The sequence below is a fragment of the Pinus tabuliformis genome, chromosome 4_2 (assembly GCF_031772625.1).
Source record: "Pinus tabuliformis cultivar Carrire ecotype Pingquan chromosome 4_2, CPIR1, whole genome shotgun sequence".
NCBI lineage: Eukaryota > Viridiplantae > Streptophyta > Pinopsida > Pinales > Pinaceae > Pinus > Pinus tabuliformis.
The window spans coordinates 179,049,299-179,065,842 of record NC_142304.1 but is presented as its reverse complement, the minus strand read 5'-3'; the positions used below and the strand labels follow the sequence as shown (position 1 = coordinate 179,065,842).

Here is a 16,544-nt window from a genome sequence, read left to right as displayed (position 1 = left end):
GCAAGTGGAGGAACCATAAATTGCTCAAGAAAGTGCCATAATATCAAGCTATCCATGAGAGAATATGTATTGAATAGCCCAATGCTTTCCATTCCAATGGGTGGTGCTAATGTTGTACTAGGAGTCCAATGGCTACAATCCTTGGGTACAATAGCTTTTAATTTTGAAAAACTTTTCATGAAATTCTCTTGAGAATGAAAGGAAGTTGAATTAAGGGGTATCATAGGGAAACCGAGAAAGATAATCAGCTCTAACAGAATGACAAAGCTTTTAAAGAAAAAACAACAAGGCATAATTACACAATTATGTTCACTAGAGGTTCCCACATCGAAATCATCCATTTCTCTAGATCTCCAAAAAGTCTTGGACAATCATTCCAAGGTATTTGAGACTCCCAAATGCCTCCCACCTATTCGTGATCATGATCATGCTATTAATTTGATTCTAGGAAATGTTCCTCCAAACATCAAGCCTTACAGATATCCCTATGTCCAAAAAATTGAAATTGAACGTATGGTTGCAGAAACGCTAGAGGCTGGTATAATTCAACCTAGTCAAAGTTCTTTCTCTACTCCAATAGTATTGGTTCACAAGAAGGATGGATCATGGCTCATGTGTCCAGATTATAGGGAGCTCAACAAGCTCACTATTAAAGATAAATTTCCCATTCCTGCCATTGATGAATTATTGGATCAATTGCATTGATCAATTTACTTCACCAAGTTGGATCTTCGTTCAGGATATCATCAAATCAGAATGAAGACTAAAGACATTCCAAAAACAGCATTTCAAGGTTTGATGAATTCCATTTTCAAACCCTTCCTTAGAAAATTTGTGTTAGTATTTTTTGATGATATACTAATCTACAACAAGTCTTTGAAGGATCATGTCCAACATGTTGACATGGTGCTCAAACTATTGGAGGAGAAACAATTATATGCAAGAATCTCCAAATGTTTCTTTGGAGTACAAGAGGTGCAATATCTGGGTCATATTGTATCTCATGAAGGTGTTAAGGTAGACCCTAGCAAAATTAAACCATTAAGGAATGGAAAATCCCCACATCCATAAAGCATCTACAAGGATTTCTCAGGTTGACAGGGTATTATCGCAAGTTTGTTAAGAATTATGGGAGAATAACAGCACCTCTAACAACATTATTGAAGAAAGATGCATTTTTATGGACTCCAAAAGCAATGAAGGCCTTTGAACATCTTAAAGAGGCAATGTGCCAAGCACTAGTCTTAGCTACACTAGACTTCACAAAAACCTTTATTGTAGAATGTGATGCCTCCGGAAATGGAATTGGTTTTATTTTAATGCAAGAAGACAGACCCATTGCCTTCGAAAGTCGTCCAATCAAAGGAAAGTATTTACACAAAGCTATTTATGAGAAGGAAATGTTGGAAATACTACATGCACTTAAGGAATGGCGACCCTACCTAACGGGAAGACACTTCAAGGTAAAAACAGATCATGATAGTCTCAAATACTTTTTAGAACAAAGATTATCTTCAAAAGAGCAACAAAAATGGGTCACAAAGATGTTGGGTTATGACTTTGAAATCATCTACAAAAAAGGGAAGCAAAATGTTGTGGCAAATGCACTCTCAAGAAAGGATGAGGATGTGGAAGCATTTCTTTGCGCCATTTCTATTATCCAACCAGATTGGATAAACGAAGCAAGGGATAAATGGAAGAATGACGAGGAAGTGTGGGCACTCATTCAAAAGATACAACAAGATCCCAGTACATTTGATACATTTAGCTGGAAAAATGATTCATTATGGTACAAGGATTGGTTATACCTATGTAAGAATTCCCAACTCAAACAAAAGATTCTTAGGGAATTGCACAACTCTCCCTTAGGAGGGCACTCAGGATTTTTAAAAACCTACCATAGTGTTAAGAAGGATTTTTTGGGATGGCCTTAAATCGGACATTCAAAAGTTTGTGGCAGAATGTTTGGTTTGCCAACAAAATAAAGTTGAAACAATTAAGACCCCAGAACTATTACAACCTTTATCCATTCCAAGCCAACATTGGGTGGAGGTTTCAATGGATTTTATCACAGGTTTACCCAAGTCCGAAGGAATGAGTGTTATCATGGTGGTAGTTGACAGACTTACTAAGTATGCACACTTTTGTGCATTATTTCATCCATTTAAAGCGAGTACAGTTTCTACTGCATTTATGGAAACAATTCAAAAGCTACATGGAAACCCAAAAGATTATTGTAAGCGACAGAGATCCCATTTTCACTGGAAATTTTTGGACAGAATTATTTTCTTGTCTTGGTACTCAGTTAGCTCATAGTTCATCTTATCATCCTCAATCTGATGGGAAAACTGAAATAGTAAACATATGTTTGGAAGGATATCTTCGTTGCTTTGTATCTGATAAACAGACACAATGGTCAAATGGTTGCCTCTGGCTGAATGGTGGTATAACACTTCCATACTGCAACAAAAATGACCCCATTTATGGCACTTTATGGATATCATCCACCATCCATCACATCATATTTAAGAGAAAATTCCAAGGTTCAAGCAGTGGAAGATCACATCGAGCATCAACAACAAGTTCTCCAACTCTTAACGGATAACCTCACCTTCGCGCAAAATGGAATGAAACAGCAGGCAGATCAACATCGCAACGAAAGAAGTTTTTATGTAGGTGATTTGGTATTCCTACAGCTACAACCATATAAACAAATGCCCCTCAAGCAAGCTAAGAAGGATAATAAATTATCACCAAAGTATTATCGTCCGTACAAAGTGTTCCAAAAGATAGGTACTATGGCATACAAATTGGAGCTTCCTGCAGCTTCCTGAGTGCACCCAGTTTTCCATGTTTCATGCTTAAAGAAGGTTATAGGTGACAAACTTCCAGTTCAAACAATATTGCTAGAACTTGATGAAGAAGGAAAAATCATATTGGAACCTGAAGCAGTCAAAGAAACAAGAACTCGACAGTTACGAAATCGATCAATTTCAGAGTATCTCATCAAGTGGAAGAACTTACCCGTTGAAGATTCCACATGGGAGGATGATAATTTTATACAGAAGCATCCAGAACTACTCAAGCATTGAGGACAACACTTTTTTGAAGGAGAGGGGCATGTTAGGTCCCTATAATACTAGTGATTAACTCGTTACTATTGTCGTTGTATCCCTTATTGTTATTGTTGTGCCTCTATTTTCCCCATATTGTTATTATTGTGCCCCATAGAATCTCACTATTGTTATTTTTGTGCCTTTATATTATTATTGTTAGGTCGGCTTTGGTTATATTGTGACCCCTTAGACTCCTATATATAGAAAGGAGGTTTTGTCATTTGAATCATCTAAGAATTGTTCATTTGTGTAATGTAAAAGAGGTTGCCCCCTCAAAGAGGATTATTTCTAAGGCGTTGATCTATCTTTTCTATCTTTTTGTGAGCTAGTTTCATAACAGAAAAAGATGATACCAAGGATATACAAGGACTAGAGAGGAAGGTTAATTACCAATGCTTGAAATCTACACAGTTGTTTCCAGAAGAAATTTATCATCGACATATTCTTAAAAAATCTGAAATTTCTCGCTCAAAAGTACCGGATGTCCAAATCCACAAGATCCATCCCCAATAAACAGGCGACGAGATTGATAACAAGAAGGGGCATCAACCAGGGTCTGGCCACCCATCAAGCAGACCACCAATCAATAATAACACCAATAATTCATCAAGCTAACTAATGAGACTGTAGAACAGTCAACCTATGTCAATTAGGGAGGAGTTAGTTAGAAGCTTGAAGTTGGATAGGAGGCAAAAGGAACTTTGAGTTCTGCAACTATTCACAATGTAAGAGAGTTTACAAGCTAAAATGTATCACCATCCTACGCAATTCAACTTGGTTATTTGATATAAAGGGGCGTAATACAAGGTATCATCAAGCTAACTAATGAGACTGTAGGACAGTCAACCTGCATCAATTAGAGAGGAGTTAGTTAGAAGCTCGAAGTTGGATAGGAGGCAAACGAAACTTTGAGTTTTGCAACTATTCACAATGTAAGAGAGTTTACAAGCTAAAATGCACAATTCAACTTGGTTATTTGTTATAAAGGGGCATAATACAAGGTAGCCAACTTCCTGTCAGGTTTTCCCATAGCAATATTAAGTACCTTGCATGGGGAAAAACCCTTTGGATATGCAAACTTTAACAAGCTTTATTTGACTAACAAGGACTTTACCAGCATGGAAGTTGTTTTGAAGAGATCTACTATTTAAACAAACAAACAAAATTATGAACATAGAGACTACTACTTAAGGTATGGACCTCTGAACAAATTGAACGTATTGTGTGTATGCCATTTATGTCAACTTCAATCAATAGAGAAGCATGCTTCTCAAAGAAGACCTTGGCAAACTAACATAGCTAGTTCTATAAGCCCAAAAGTGACCAAAATAAGGAAATTTCTAAGGTGTATAGCGTACACATTGTATCATTTTTAAATTGGTTAATAGTAAGTCAGGCGTCTACACTCCATTGCCAATACCACAACACCAACCAAACTATGGGAATATATCTAAATGGATTTCCTTCAAGGCCTGCCAAACACCTCTAAGGAAAATGCATCTTAGTTGTATCCAACATATTCAATACAGTAATAGAGCAACAAATGAAACTTGTCTTCAAAACCTGTTTTGGATTTATGTGTATTATGTCAAACAAGCAACAATAGGCTCCAAAGTCATTCCTCAAACATATGATAATTACTCATGGACGCAAAGCTTAAGAAGAGCACAGCCATTACTTGCAAGCCAGCATATGATTAGAAATGATGAATAGGACAATTGGGAAACAGCCATGAACGTAGAACCACTGAAACCTAAAGATACAGGATGTTCCACATATAACATTGTTACGACAAAGTAATCCTCAATCCCACTAACAAATTACATGCACTTTGGACACGATAATGTTGACCACTCTTCCTAAGAGTCAATAAGAATAAGCTGTACAATAATAGACAAGGAGGTTTGCTAAGCATATGGTAGACTGTAAAGTTTTAACCACCAAGTGCAGGAAACTCTACTGGGGACACAACAAAAGTAAAAGGACTGGTGTGACAAGCCTCAGATCAACCATCCTTCCAAGTTGGATATAAAGTGTGGCTACAACTAGCTAAACAAAGATCTAAAAGGCAAAATTTGAAGGCAAGCCCACTAAGGTATGATTCATTCCTTAAAGTGAAACTGTAATATCCCCAATTTGTGAGCATGGAAATCACTAAGGAGTTTTGCCCAATTTTGGTGATATTAATAAAAGGGGGCACATATTATTTTATTGGAGGAAGGCACCCAATATTATTTTATTAGAGAATGGCAGCAAATATTATTTTATTGGAAATGGGTGGCAAAATATTATTTTATTAAAAATGGCGGCAAAAATTCAATTAGTGGAAAGTGGCCCCCACCAATAAAATAATCTAGAAGCGTGGAGAGACTCAATGGAAAATTATAAAAGGGAGGGTGGACTCATTTGCAAAACATTATATTCTATCCCGTCATTTTCTCATTGTTATTGTAGCCTTGAGGGTTTCAAGTGATATCCTCACACCAGTTTCAGTGGATCTCTCGTTACCCTAGCTAGTCTTGACTCTCTCTTTCTTCAGTGGACATTATTGTCACCCTACTTGGATTATTTTCCAGAGTTATTCTTGAAGATCTAAGTTTTTTTGCAGAGGAACGTCAGTATTGTGGAGCAAAGTTATTGCAGGAAGGCAAGGTTCATCTTTGCAAGAGGCCAAAGATTTTTAGTGCTCATTATCTTTCAGGGGCTGATACATATATCTGGGTGCTGTGCGTATAAATCAGTCAAATAAGGGTCTCCTGTAGCATACCCTTGACTGTAGCAGAGGTTAGAAGGTAGAAAATTGATGGAGTTAAATTTCTGTAGCCATCCTTGCCGATTATTCCTCAAACAGCTGAATATTGAATTGGGAGTTCACTGCTGTGGATGTCCAAGCCAAATCTGAACCCAAGGAGTGCAAATTTGTGCATAAAGAAGGCAGAGATACAGTGCTTGAAGGGACCACGAGTTGGCTGAAAGAAAGGATTGAATCTCATCTTCATAAAGATGCTAACTCATCCATTCAAGGGCACAAGATTTTATGTGTAGATTGCTGGTTGTATGGCCACTGTTTTGGGATCAAACTGCCAAGAAGAGGTTGTAATCTATTGCTTAAGGAGACTGTGCAGACCCTGGTGCATTGACTAGCTCTCTTGGTGAAGAATGAAAGCATGTAGCTGAAGCTTGAGGGACAAACTGCCCTCTGGTTTACTGTACATATCACCGCAGTCCATATTCTACCAAGCCAGATTCTATTCAGCCAAAAGTGGACGGGTTTGCATCTATTTTGTTGATCGACAGTGCGTATAGGAGAGAAGGACGAGCTCTGTCCTGTGATTGGGTTTTATTCCAGTGTACCTGGTCATAAAAAAGGCTGAGCTGGGTCGTTAACAGTGGCATCATTTCATTCATTTGGGCATCTGAAACAAGAAGATTTGCTGCTGATTATAACCAGGTTCTACTGTCCATGTTTATGTTCTGAACTTGTATTTGTAACGGTGTAATATTTGCAAAATCTGGAATATACATTTTGATTCTCCTATGTTGAAGAAACAAGGATTTAGATGGCTAAAGCATTCAACATTTATTGTTAGCTGATGTGATGTTATCTATGTGATTATTATTCATGAACTGGTTGTTGATGCAAACCATTATTTGGTTCTACTCTTTATTATTCATGTAACTTGGCAAAAGTACACCTACAGCAGTCTGCCCTCAAACTGTTTGACAAAATTTCTCACTGGGTAAAATCCCCTTTAGCTCGGAAACACAGTGGTAATTTTTGGTTCATTTCCAAGAAGGAATCTTACAGACAAAGGGGTAGCTAGAATATTAAGAATTAACACCATGATTAGGTATACATCCAATATCCACTATGGATTAGCTCATGAAAGACCATTAGATCAAATCACAGAAAACTTAATACCAAAGATGGATAAAGCAATGAAGGATAACGCCATGCAGCTAGAGAACCAGACCAGGAATAGTACATAAATATAACAAGTTGGAAAATCAAAAAAGTTACCTCAAGCTAGAAAGCAACATACAAGAGACCACCATCAACAGGAATTTTTAAGTCTAAAGAATAAGATGATGGGGGCTATCATTTTCAAAGGGGGAGGAGGCTTGATCCATCATAAACAGATGAATCAAAAGAGACTGCGAACCAAAATGACTAACAATATGCATTTCAACACACATGTCCCCTTCATCCCTTTGCCTTCTTTGATACAAGGAAACAGAAAAGGGAGATGAAGACACAAACCAATAGCAAAAAAAGAAAGAAAGATGGTGAAAACACAGGAATGAAAAATAAAGTAAGAATAAGGGAATACCGTTTGTTCAAAAATTCATATCCAAGAGCAGTGAATCCATGAAAAATGGCATCCCTAAGAAGCTTAATGGCCCTAAAGGAATGTTTTTGATAATAGAAAGAAAACGGTCTTGGTCCAATGTGTGTACATAGTACGTACATACTACAAAGGTTCGATTATCCTGAGATGAAATTTTGAAATTGTATGTACCTGGGTCAAATGTTCATGTAAGCCCCGATGAGCAAGTATAGCCCCATAACTTAATTGTCAAATGGTTTGTGGTAAAGAAAACACCACTTGTCCCAAAAAAAGGATGAAGAGTGCAGAAGACAGAAGATTAAGACAAAGAGCATCAAAGGCAAAGATCAATGAAGATGAAAATGGGACCAATTGAAAAAGTAGAGAGAAGTGTTTGGATCACAGATACTTATTAACAGGGGAGTATCAAGAATTAACTCGTACTTATGAATCATGAATAATGTCTAAATTATATGATGGATTTGTAATAATGTAGACCAAGCATAGAAGTCTACGGCAGAATCAAAGATGAGAAGAAGAGAGAGAAGTTAGGTATGAAGATCACTAGAGAGATTCATGGAGAGATTATTATGGAGATAGTTATGCATTTGATTGAACTAAACGTCTAATTTTGATATAGCTATTATGGTCACCTAAAGTTATATAAAGGGACCAATTGTACTATAGAAACATGCACGGGAATGGTATAATTGACAGAATTTCCCCTCCAAGGGTTTCTTGAGTTTAAACTCCCAGTGTTCCTTGCTTCAATATACAGTTGTGTATATTTGCTGCTGAATAGTGAGAACAACATTGCCTGTCCCAAATCCACCTGTTGGACACATGGATCCACTGGACTCATCTCTCCTGCATCTCTGATGCATGTGGCACACAACCTAAGTCAGACGTGTCCCACACATGTCAGAGACGCAGGCCCTGTATGTCCAGATTGCCTGACAGGCAAAGCAGGAAAAAGCCCATTTCAGGGTTGGAAAATGAATTATAATGAGGTTTATTGACCCTCATTTCATTCACCATCATGCCAGAAATGTGGGAGCTTGTGTGAGCCAACAAGGAGAAGCTTGTGATTTTGAGTGTTCATTCACCAAATTCTGCAATCATGTTTGTGAGATTGTCCCTTTTCAAACAGCAGCATTCTTCCACCAAAATTTTGGTTCAACATCAAGGGTTGTTGCTGAGCATAAGGGGAAAATTATCATTGTTGGTCTTCCTCCACATTCAAGTGTTGGTGTTACGGCTGCATACATTGGAAGAGGAGCTGCCATTATTGGAAATAGAGCTCCAAAAGCAAGAAAGCAATGTCAAGAAAGCAAATGCCCGTCGTGGAAATATGTAAACAAGAGAGAAGTGCCAGGGGGTGATATTGTTGGTTGTGGAAACTGCTTTTGGGCATGTAACTTCTCAAGGCTGAATATAAAAGCACCTAATTCCAAGTTAATGGCCACTCGTTGGCCCTCCGAGATAGAGGAATTGGAGCATGTAAAAAGGTTTTTCCCAGCCAAATAAAAAGTATGTCAAAACAGAATTTGGTTGGCATGGTGAATGGCCACAGCAAGGGGAATAGAGATGATGATCCTCCTTCATTTTTAAAGGCATCCAACAGAAGTGGGAGTGAAGCTGCATTTCACTATGGATCAGCAATAGCAGTGAGGAAGGCATGCTCCCAGAGGTCCAATGGACAAGATATTTCAAGCACGGATGCAAGAGGAGATATATCTTATCGTCAAGGTCTCTTTGTATCTCAATTTTCCTCCCTTTAATGTTGCATTTTTAAAGAAGGCATCCAACGGAAGTGAGAGTGAAGCTGAATTTGACAATGGGCCAGCAATAGCAGCAAGGAAGGCATGCTCTCAGAGGTCCAATGGACAAGATATTTCAAGCACAGCTGCAAGAGGAGATATATCTTATCATCAAGTTCTCTTTCTATCCCAATTTCCTTTCCTTTAATGTTACACAAGCACAAGTTGAGCAGCCTCTGCTTGGGTATATGCATCCCAGTTCAGAGAAGCTTAGAACCACGTTGTTTGTTTAGGCAAAACAGAAGGTGGATGAGCTCTTAGAACCTATTAAATCAGCACGGCCCTCGTTAAGGGTTAGCATTGTTTCTAATGAATGGAGAGATCCATCATGCCAACCCCTCATCAGTTTCCCATAGTCATCAAAGAATGGACTGTTCTGCTTGAAATGGATGATGCTCTTGGAAAATACAAGGATGCACAATACATGGACATGTTCATGGAAGTCACTGAAAAAATAGGAATTGATTGTGTTGTGCAATTATCACAGATAATGCATCTGTTTGCAAGATTGTCAGCATGATCGTGGAAATTAAATATCGACAAGTTACAAGTGTTTTTCACACCTTGCATTGAGCATTCTTTGAGTTTGGCACTTACATCTAGAGCTTCCAACGTGATGTGGAGGGGAGGCTTAATCGATGAAGCATGCCATATCCGTAATTTTGTACAAAAGCACACCCGTGCCCTCAAAATCTATAAAAAACATCACACGTCATTGTTGAGGACTGCAGATATTCAGATTACCCCCTCATTCATAATGCTTAAGAGGTTATAAAACTTCACATTATTGTTGAGGATTGCAGATACTTGCTTTGCCTTCTTATACATCATGCTTAGGAGTTTAAGGGAGGTCAAAACGGCTCTTGCATTCATGGTTATTTCAAAGTATTGGGCTTTTTGGAGAAAGCAAGATGTAAATGCTCCAAAGAGAGAAAATGATACAGTGTTAAATGATTGTTGGTAGGACAGAATAGATCTTACAATTAAGATCATGGAACCTATCATTTATTTGTTATGTTTTGCAGATACAAAAGGCCTTGAAGGGTGAGACTCCATAGTTGAGTTTGTAAGGGCAATTATTTGTGAGAATGAGTGTCCTAACATGGGACATCAGTAGAGATCTTGTTCACTAACATACAATACTTTATTGTGAGCGTGTGGGGAAACAATTGTACGCGAGCATGTGGGGAAACAATTGTACGCGAGCATGTGGGGGAACAATTGTACATCTTTCAATTGCTTGGCTCTCTCGTTGAACCCCAAATACTATAACCAAGAGTGGCTGAATGTTGGGCCTACACGGATATTTCAAAGGGGAGGAAAGTTGCATTGACCCGGGCATATCAGGACAGAACCAACCTTGATGAGGTGGACGAGGGCTTCATAGATTTTTCCACTTCCACTAAAAGTTTCAGAGGCTGTGATGGGATCAGAGACAGAGAACTTATGCAACCCTATACTTGGTGGGAAAACAAATGTCAAAGAAAGCTTCAACATCCTTGACTGCTTGAAAAGGTCTTTTACAGCCAAATGAATAAAGATATGCTACTCTATCCAGAAAGGCATTGACTAAAGAATTCACGAACAAACCAAACAAGAAATGCATCTAGAAATTGCACTGAACAATAGAAGGAAAATACATAATAAGTCCCTCACCTTTGGTGGAAAATATGAGCAACAAAAGCAATGTTCAAATTGGTAGAGCCCTCAACAATGTCCTTTGGCGTCAAATATCTTTTACAATTGATTTTTTCTGCTTGCAACAAAATCAACTTGGCCCTTTCCATGAGGTCCTTGGACTCCAAAGGGGAAAGATTACAGCACTCTGGTGCAAGGGTATTAAGCAGAACAGCATATGCCTCTCCATCCTGTACTCAAGAAAACAAGGTGTGAAGTCAAGCTAGCTACTAAAACCTTACCATCGGAACTGATGTTTAATATCCAATAGTCACTACAAGAGTAGACAGAATGACACTTCCTTTATGCACATACATGTTAAGTACTACTCATGTAGTCAAGTTGAGCAAAAAAATACAACTTATTAGGCATTCCATTGGATGTTCAGATTGACAAACATAATTTTTTTGCTGCGCAAAACTAGATCAAAACTATCAGCTGAAACCAACACCGACAATTTGGAGTCCATGCAAAAGCTAAAAGACTAAGTTGATAGATTACTTGGGTTCGGGACAGGGACAAGACTTTTTGGAACAGGAACAGTGGACTTCGTTTTTCAGGGCATATGAAAATGTTATACAAAAAATAAAATTTTAAAAACAGGCACATTGCATGATATTGTTTTCAGCAAATAACAGCAAAAACATGCACATTGCTTCATTGAATTTTTTAACAAACATACAATGATTAGAAAAACACTGAACAATCAACTTGATCATTACCATTTGAAAATTGAAATTTGACATTAATAAATCTAGACTCTTGATTCTTAAAAATTTAAGACAAAGTGGCAAGTACATATGTCACACTATATTCAGTCCACTTCACCACTTCACTGTCTATTGTTGTCCACAAAGTTATAGCAAGAATAAAGCACCAAAATCCCTTCACTGCTGATTAGTTATCTCTTTTCAACGTTCTACTATTTCTCCCTTCACTGCTGGAAATGAAATGGTAAACATGAGAGGGTTCTTAGTGTTTTGACTCTTGAGTGCACAAGGGTGTGAGGTAGGTGAAGAAATAGAGTTCCGGCGGAGGACCCACCCTATCCTTGCATCTTTGGGCCTTTCTTAAAATTGAAATTAATTTTTTTGTAGAGGGCATGCTCCTGGAGTACCCAAACTCAAGGTTCAAGTAACCATGTCAGGCTGCCATCCCCACTCACTAGCTTGGAAGAACCTGGTCAATTTGGGTTCATGAGATGAAGTCCCTGTTCCAGAATCTGTATGGCAAATGGGAACCCAAAATGGGTTTGGGTACCCTTGCCCGAGTGTGGGTAACCATGCAACATAGCTATAAACTATATTTTCTGCTCCACACAGGTGAACCCATTGCTTCATAATCTTATAACACAACTGTAATGGAGGATCAAGTTTGATGATATGTGCACAACAGAATTTTCAAGTAAGATAACAGCTATCAGGGATGAGAATTTACACGAGGATATTATTTACCAACAGAGCTATAACTACATAATAGATTATGGTCGTTACAGTGAGCTTGAATGAGGAACCAATGAACAGGCACATAGTAGGGCTCCTATTTTTTTAACATCGTTTATATCCAAGCACTCTCTTTGGAACATTTACCTTCAGATCTGAAGAAAAATTTGAAACAACTCTCTTGAAACCTGCTTTACGAAGATGAAAATTCATCCATCGCAGCAAAACCTTCTCAGGAGCTAGACTCATGAGTTCCTCCATTTCCTGGTAGTTTATCATGCAAATAACCATTAGAACATGTAAAACAACCTACTGCATGAACAGTTCCATGTGGAATTATAGACATTTATAAGAACACTTCAAACATTATGTGTGGAAGCAGTTTATAACACTCAATTCTATTAGTTTCTTATGACAGTGTTACCTTACTATCATCAACCAACTCCACAAGCTCGGGTGTTTTCTTCAAGTCAAGGTCTGCAAGAAGTTGTATCTTACAAAAATCCCAAGGTGTTAGTGAAGGTTCTTGCCTATATAGATTCAGATACTCATAGTAACAAATATCTTGCCACATTGATCCTTCTACTAGCTAAAATAGAAATTGGGCCTGATGAGATCATACCTTAATAATTTGAGATATTAAACCAAGTAAAAGATGAGGCTGTAAAAGCAACACACAGATGGAAATTAGAATAAGTAGAAAATAATGACGCAACTAAACACCAAAACTGTATGTGCCAATCTGAATAAGATACAGCAACCCATGAATAATATGGTAGCTGCACAGACAACTTGCCCCATTGAAGGCTAATAGACCAAGAATAACAAAAAAAGCAAGGCTACAAGCAACGGACTCCTACTGTGTGGTGAAAAATAATCTGCAGATATCAACTAATTTGAGTGATAATAAGTACTGATGCATTTCAATATAGGTTTGTTCCATAACTAAAATGAATAACATTGTTTGACATAAACTTTGGATCCATTTTTAAATATAGAAGATGGTGGCAACCTGGGGAGGCAAATGGGAGATGGGATTCTATCAACTTGTTCTGACCTGGGATGATAAGTTCATGGTCTCACTTCACTGTCGAGACCCGAAAGAATACTTCCATCTACGAGCTTGGCTCAGATGTGCTTCTTCCGGATACATTGTCAAAGGAAGATGCCCAAAAAGCATTAGCTCTCGGGAACAAGATCATACAGTTAATTCCTACTAAATGATATTTCTGGAATGAATCAGACGGAGATTCCTTTGGTAGTTCCCAAACACACCATATCATTCTCTATCCTAGAGAAAGTGAGTTTATAGAGCCAGTAGATGAATATGATGTATTAGAAAAAATAATTACTAGATATAGTGGTCCAGTTTCCCTAAAACTAGATCGTTTTTTCCTCTCATCACAATCCAATTTATTCTTATATGATTTCGTTGTTGAAATGAAAGACATATTGAAGTCAATAAATATAATTAAAAAGAAATATATAGCAGAAGAAATATATATATATATATATGAAAAAATTCACCCAAAAGCTACATTCCTTTTGTGATGGATAGGATAGTAGTAACTAAGTATAACCATAGAGTTGATCTTCACCTACCCTTCCTTCAACTAGATCTTGGGTTCCAATATTGACAACTGTGCATCCAATTGCCTTCGCAGAATTGAGACAAAGAGTATGATTTTCATTCCTTTCCCATGGGTTGAGATTTTTCTTCGTATTTATAGTGCGCTCATCAATCGTCCCCGGGACTGCCAAATTGATCAGTTTACTGCACACATTCCAGAATAATAAAATGAATTGTCTTCATTCAAATTTGAGAGTTCGTACACTTATAGTTCTAATTATCTGCCAACAAAGTAAATTCCTTGGCAATTTAAAATTACAATGATTTATATCAAACACGATGTCCATTATCATTAGAAGCCAAAATTGTAGTTGCCAAGAATGTATACCATAGCAGAACCCCATCCTTTGCTATCTCAAAGAGATCATTTGTGGAGGGGTCGATTGGAAGGTATCTCTTCATCATGGGGTCATTTTCAAAGCAACTGTTGATATGTGCAACATAAGCCTTCTTCTCAGACTCACTAATGGTATGAAGCAAGGTAGTTGTCGCTGCATTCAAAAATGAGGACGAGTTTCTTGAACCCCCCTTTTTGGTGCTTGCGCGATTTTGCAAATTAAGATACATCTGCACACAATAAACTTCTGGGTTAGATAAACGTTGCTCATTGAAACAATTAAAAAAAAAAACTCCATTGCAGATAAACTTTGCCATAAGTAAAATAAATTATGCCAGGCCTTCAGAGGTCTAGGATGCACAAATGGAGTCCTGTTAGACTGGACTCCCATCTTGATACGGCGAGAATTGAACTAGTCGTTGCACAGACAGAACGAAACTCATTGGAACAGCGGCCAATTCTATACGTGTCTTTAGTAATAGGATTTTAAAACCAAGGAAAGGAGGAAAGTCAATGGAAGGAGTAAAGGCAATCTCTTAATGTCTCGGATAATGCAAAAAATCAGAATGGGATAGGAATATGCGGGACGACCACATCCACTCCACTGATATGTCACCACACACTTCTGTTATTTGAAGAATATTTATCAACCCGGACAAAGCACTGCACTTCGCCAGCAGAAAAACTTTTACAAGATAAAGTTGCGAATAACTCACCCGGAGAAAAGCTTCAAAATCTATCTCTTCTTCCGTATCCGCGTAATATTCTTCAAGAATCGCCTTTACTTCTTTCTCTGTTAATAATTCCTGAAAAGCTTTAAGTTTTGTCATCCCCGACGCCAAATCCGCAACTCTGACAGTCCCCGTGTCGGTTTTCATATGGATAAACTGCACATTGATAAAGTTAAGATGATCAGGGCAAAAAAGCCTCAACATGATCGATTACGCAATTGATCTGATTATATATCAGATCCATTTGGTTTCCTCGGAACAGAACCTCTCGGAAAAAAATTGCTGTCTAAAATATTGCATTTCCGGATTGCAGAACAAGAAAGACGGTTCTAGTTTCTCCTTATTTTCGAGTCAACGGATTTTAACCATTCATTTGGGATAAGACCATACAGAGCCAGAGCTCATCAACCTTTGGCACTACGGCCTGCTTGCGTGTGTGCCTGTGAATATGAATGAACCCACGAGATTTGAAACCGTTACCATCGACTGCCGATTGAAAAAAGCTCTTAAATTCGTTTGAAAAACTTACACGAGATTTCAAATCCCTGAGCTGGACTTGTGTGAACTGACTTTGGAGCCATGGATCCGAGACCAAGACGCCTACAAACCCCGCCATCTTCGATAAATTGGTCAGCAATCCACTGCCCCCGAACCTTCAAAGCTCTATCTGCTCTGCCTCCGAGCCTTCAAAGCTTTATCTGCTCTGCTTTGCTCTACTCGGCTCTGCACTGGTAGGGAATGAATGGCTGAAACAAAAGCAGATAGAGCCCGCTGCTCCGTACGAGAAATAGCTTGGCAAAGCAGAGTACAGCGGAGCCAGACAGAAGCTGAGGCTGCTGAGGTTGATTTTACCTTGGAGAGTGAAAACGGATGGAGTCGTGCAGCAATCTGGTGGATTTTCTTTTTCTGGCTCCCCCTGTAACCGTTCCTCTTCTTCTTCGTGTATGTATTCCGCGTGATCTCACATTTAATGTTGTGCCACTGGACCGCTAGCGGTTTTGTCAACTGTTGGCATGCAGTTTGGAAAATTAGTTGAACTTAGTTGTCGCCGACTTTGGGTTGATAGACAGCGATTGAGCCGACCAAAAAGAATTTGTCATCCACAGCTTGCGCGGCACCGACCTTTGTGTTTTTTAAAATAAAATGAATCATAGATCACATTGGATACTCCCCCAGCACCCCAATTATATGAATCTACGGAATATATGATCCGCTTTAATTTTCAATAACATACGTATTTCTTAAATTGGAATCCACAAGCATACGACAGAATCAAGTGAATCTATGTGGAATGTATGTCAGGTTTTTGTTTGCAATATTGTTGTATTGGATCCTTTTTAAATAGTTTTTACAATTTTAAATTTTTTAATTAAAATAAAAATTTAAATGAATAATTGGTTCTTTTAAGAAATTTAAAATTGTTTTTATTTTGGAAAATTTATGGGGTAAATATAGATATTTAT

General features: G+C 38.1%; 1 protein-coding gene across 1 annotated transcript in view; it reads right to left on the bottom strand.

Annotated features, from left to right (window-relative positions):
• LOC149168747 (fimbrin-5-like) overlaps window positions 1-16,029 on the bottom strand; it is a 42,500-nt gene extending 26,471 nt beyond the window's left edge. The window contains exons 1-8 of the mRNA XM_089428412.1: window positions 15,611-16,029; window positions 15,067-15,237; window positions 14,342-14,580; window positions 13,986-14,157; window positions 13,006-13,044; window positions 12,808-12,876; window positions 12,531-12,647; window positions 10,921-11,132 (exon numbers count right to left, since the gene is read on the bottom strand). Of these exons, the coding sequence (XP_089284538.1) occupies window positions 10,921-11,132; window positions 12,531-12,647; window positions 12,808-12,876; window positions 13,006-13,044; window positions 13,986-14,157; window positions 14,342-14,580; window positions 15,067-15,237; window positions 15,611-15,697 (1,106 nt within the window). The 5' untranslated portion in view covers window positions 15,698-16,029. The remainder of the gene's footprint in view (window positions 1-10,920; window positions 11,133-12,530; window positions 12,648-12,807; window positions 12,877-13,005; window positions 13,045-13,985; window positions 14,158-14,341; window positions 14,581-15,066; window positions 15,238-15,610) is intronic.
• Between the last annotated feature and the right edge of the window lie 515 nt (window positions 16,030-16,544).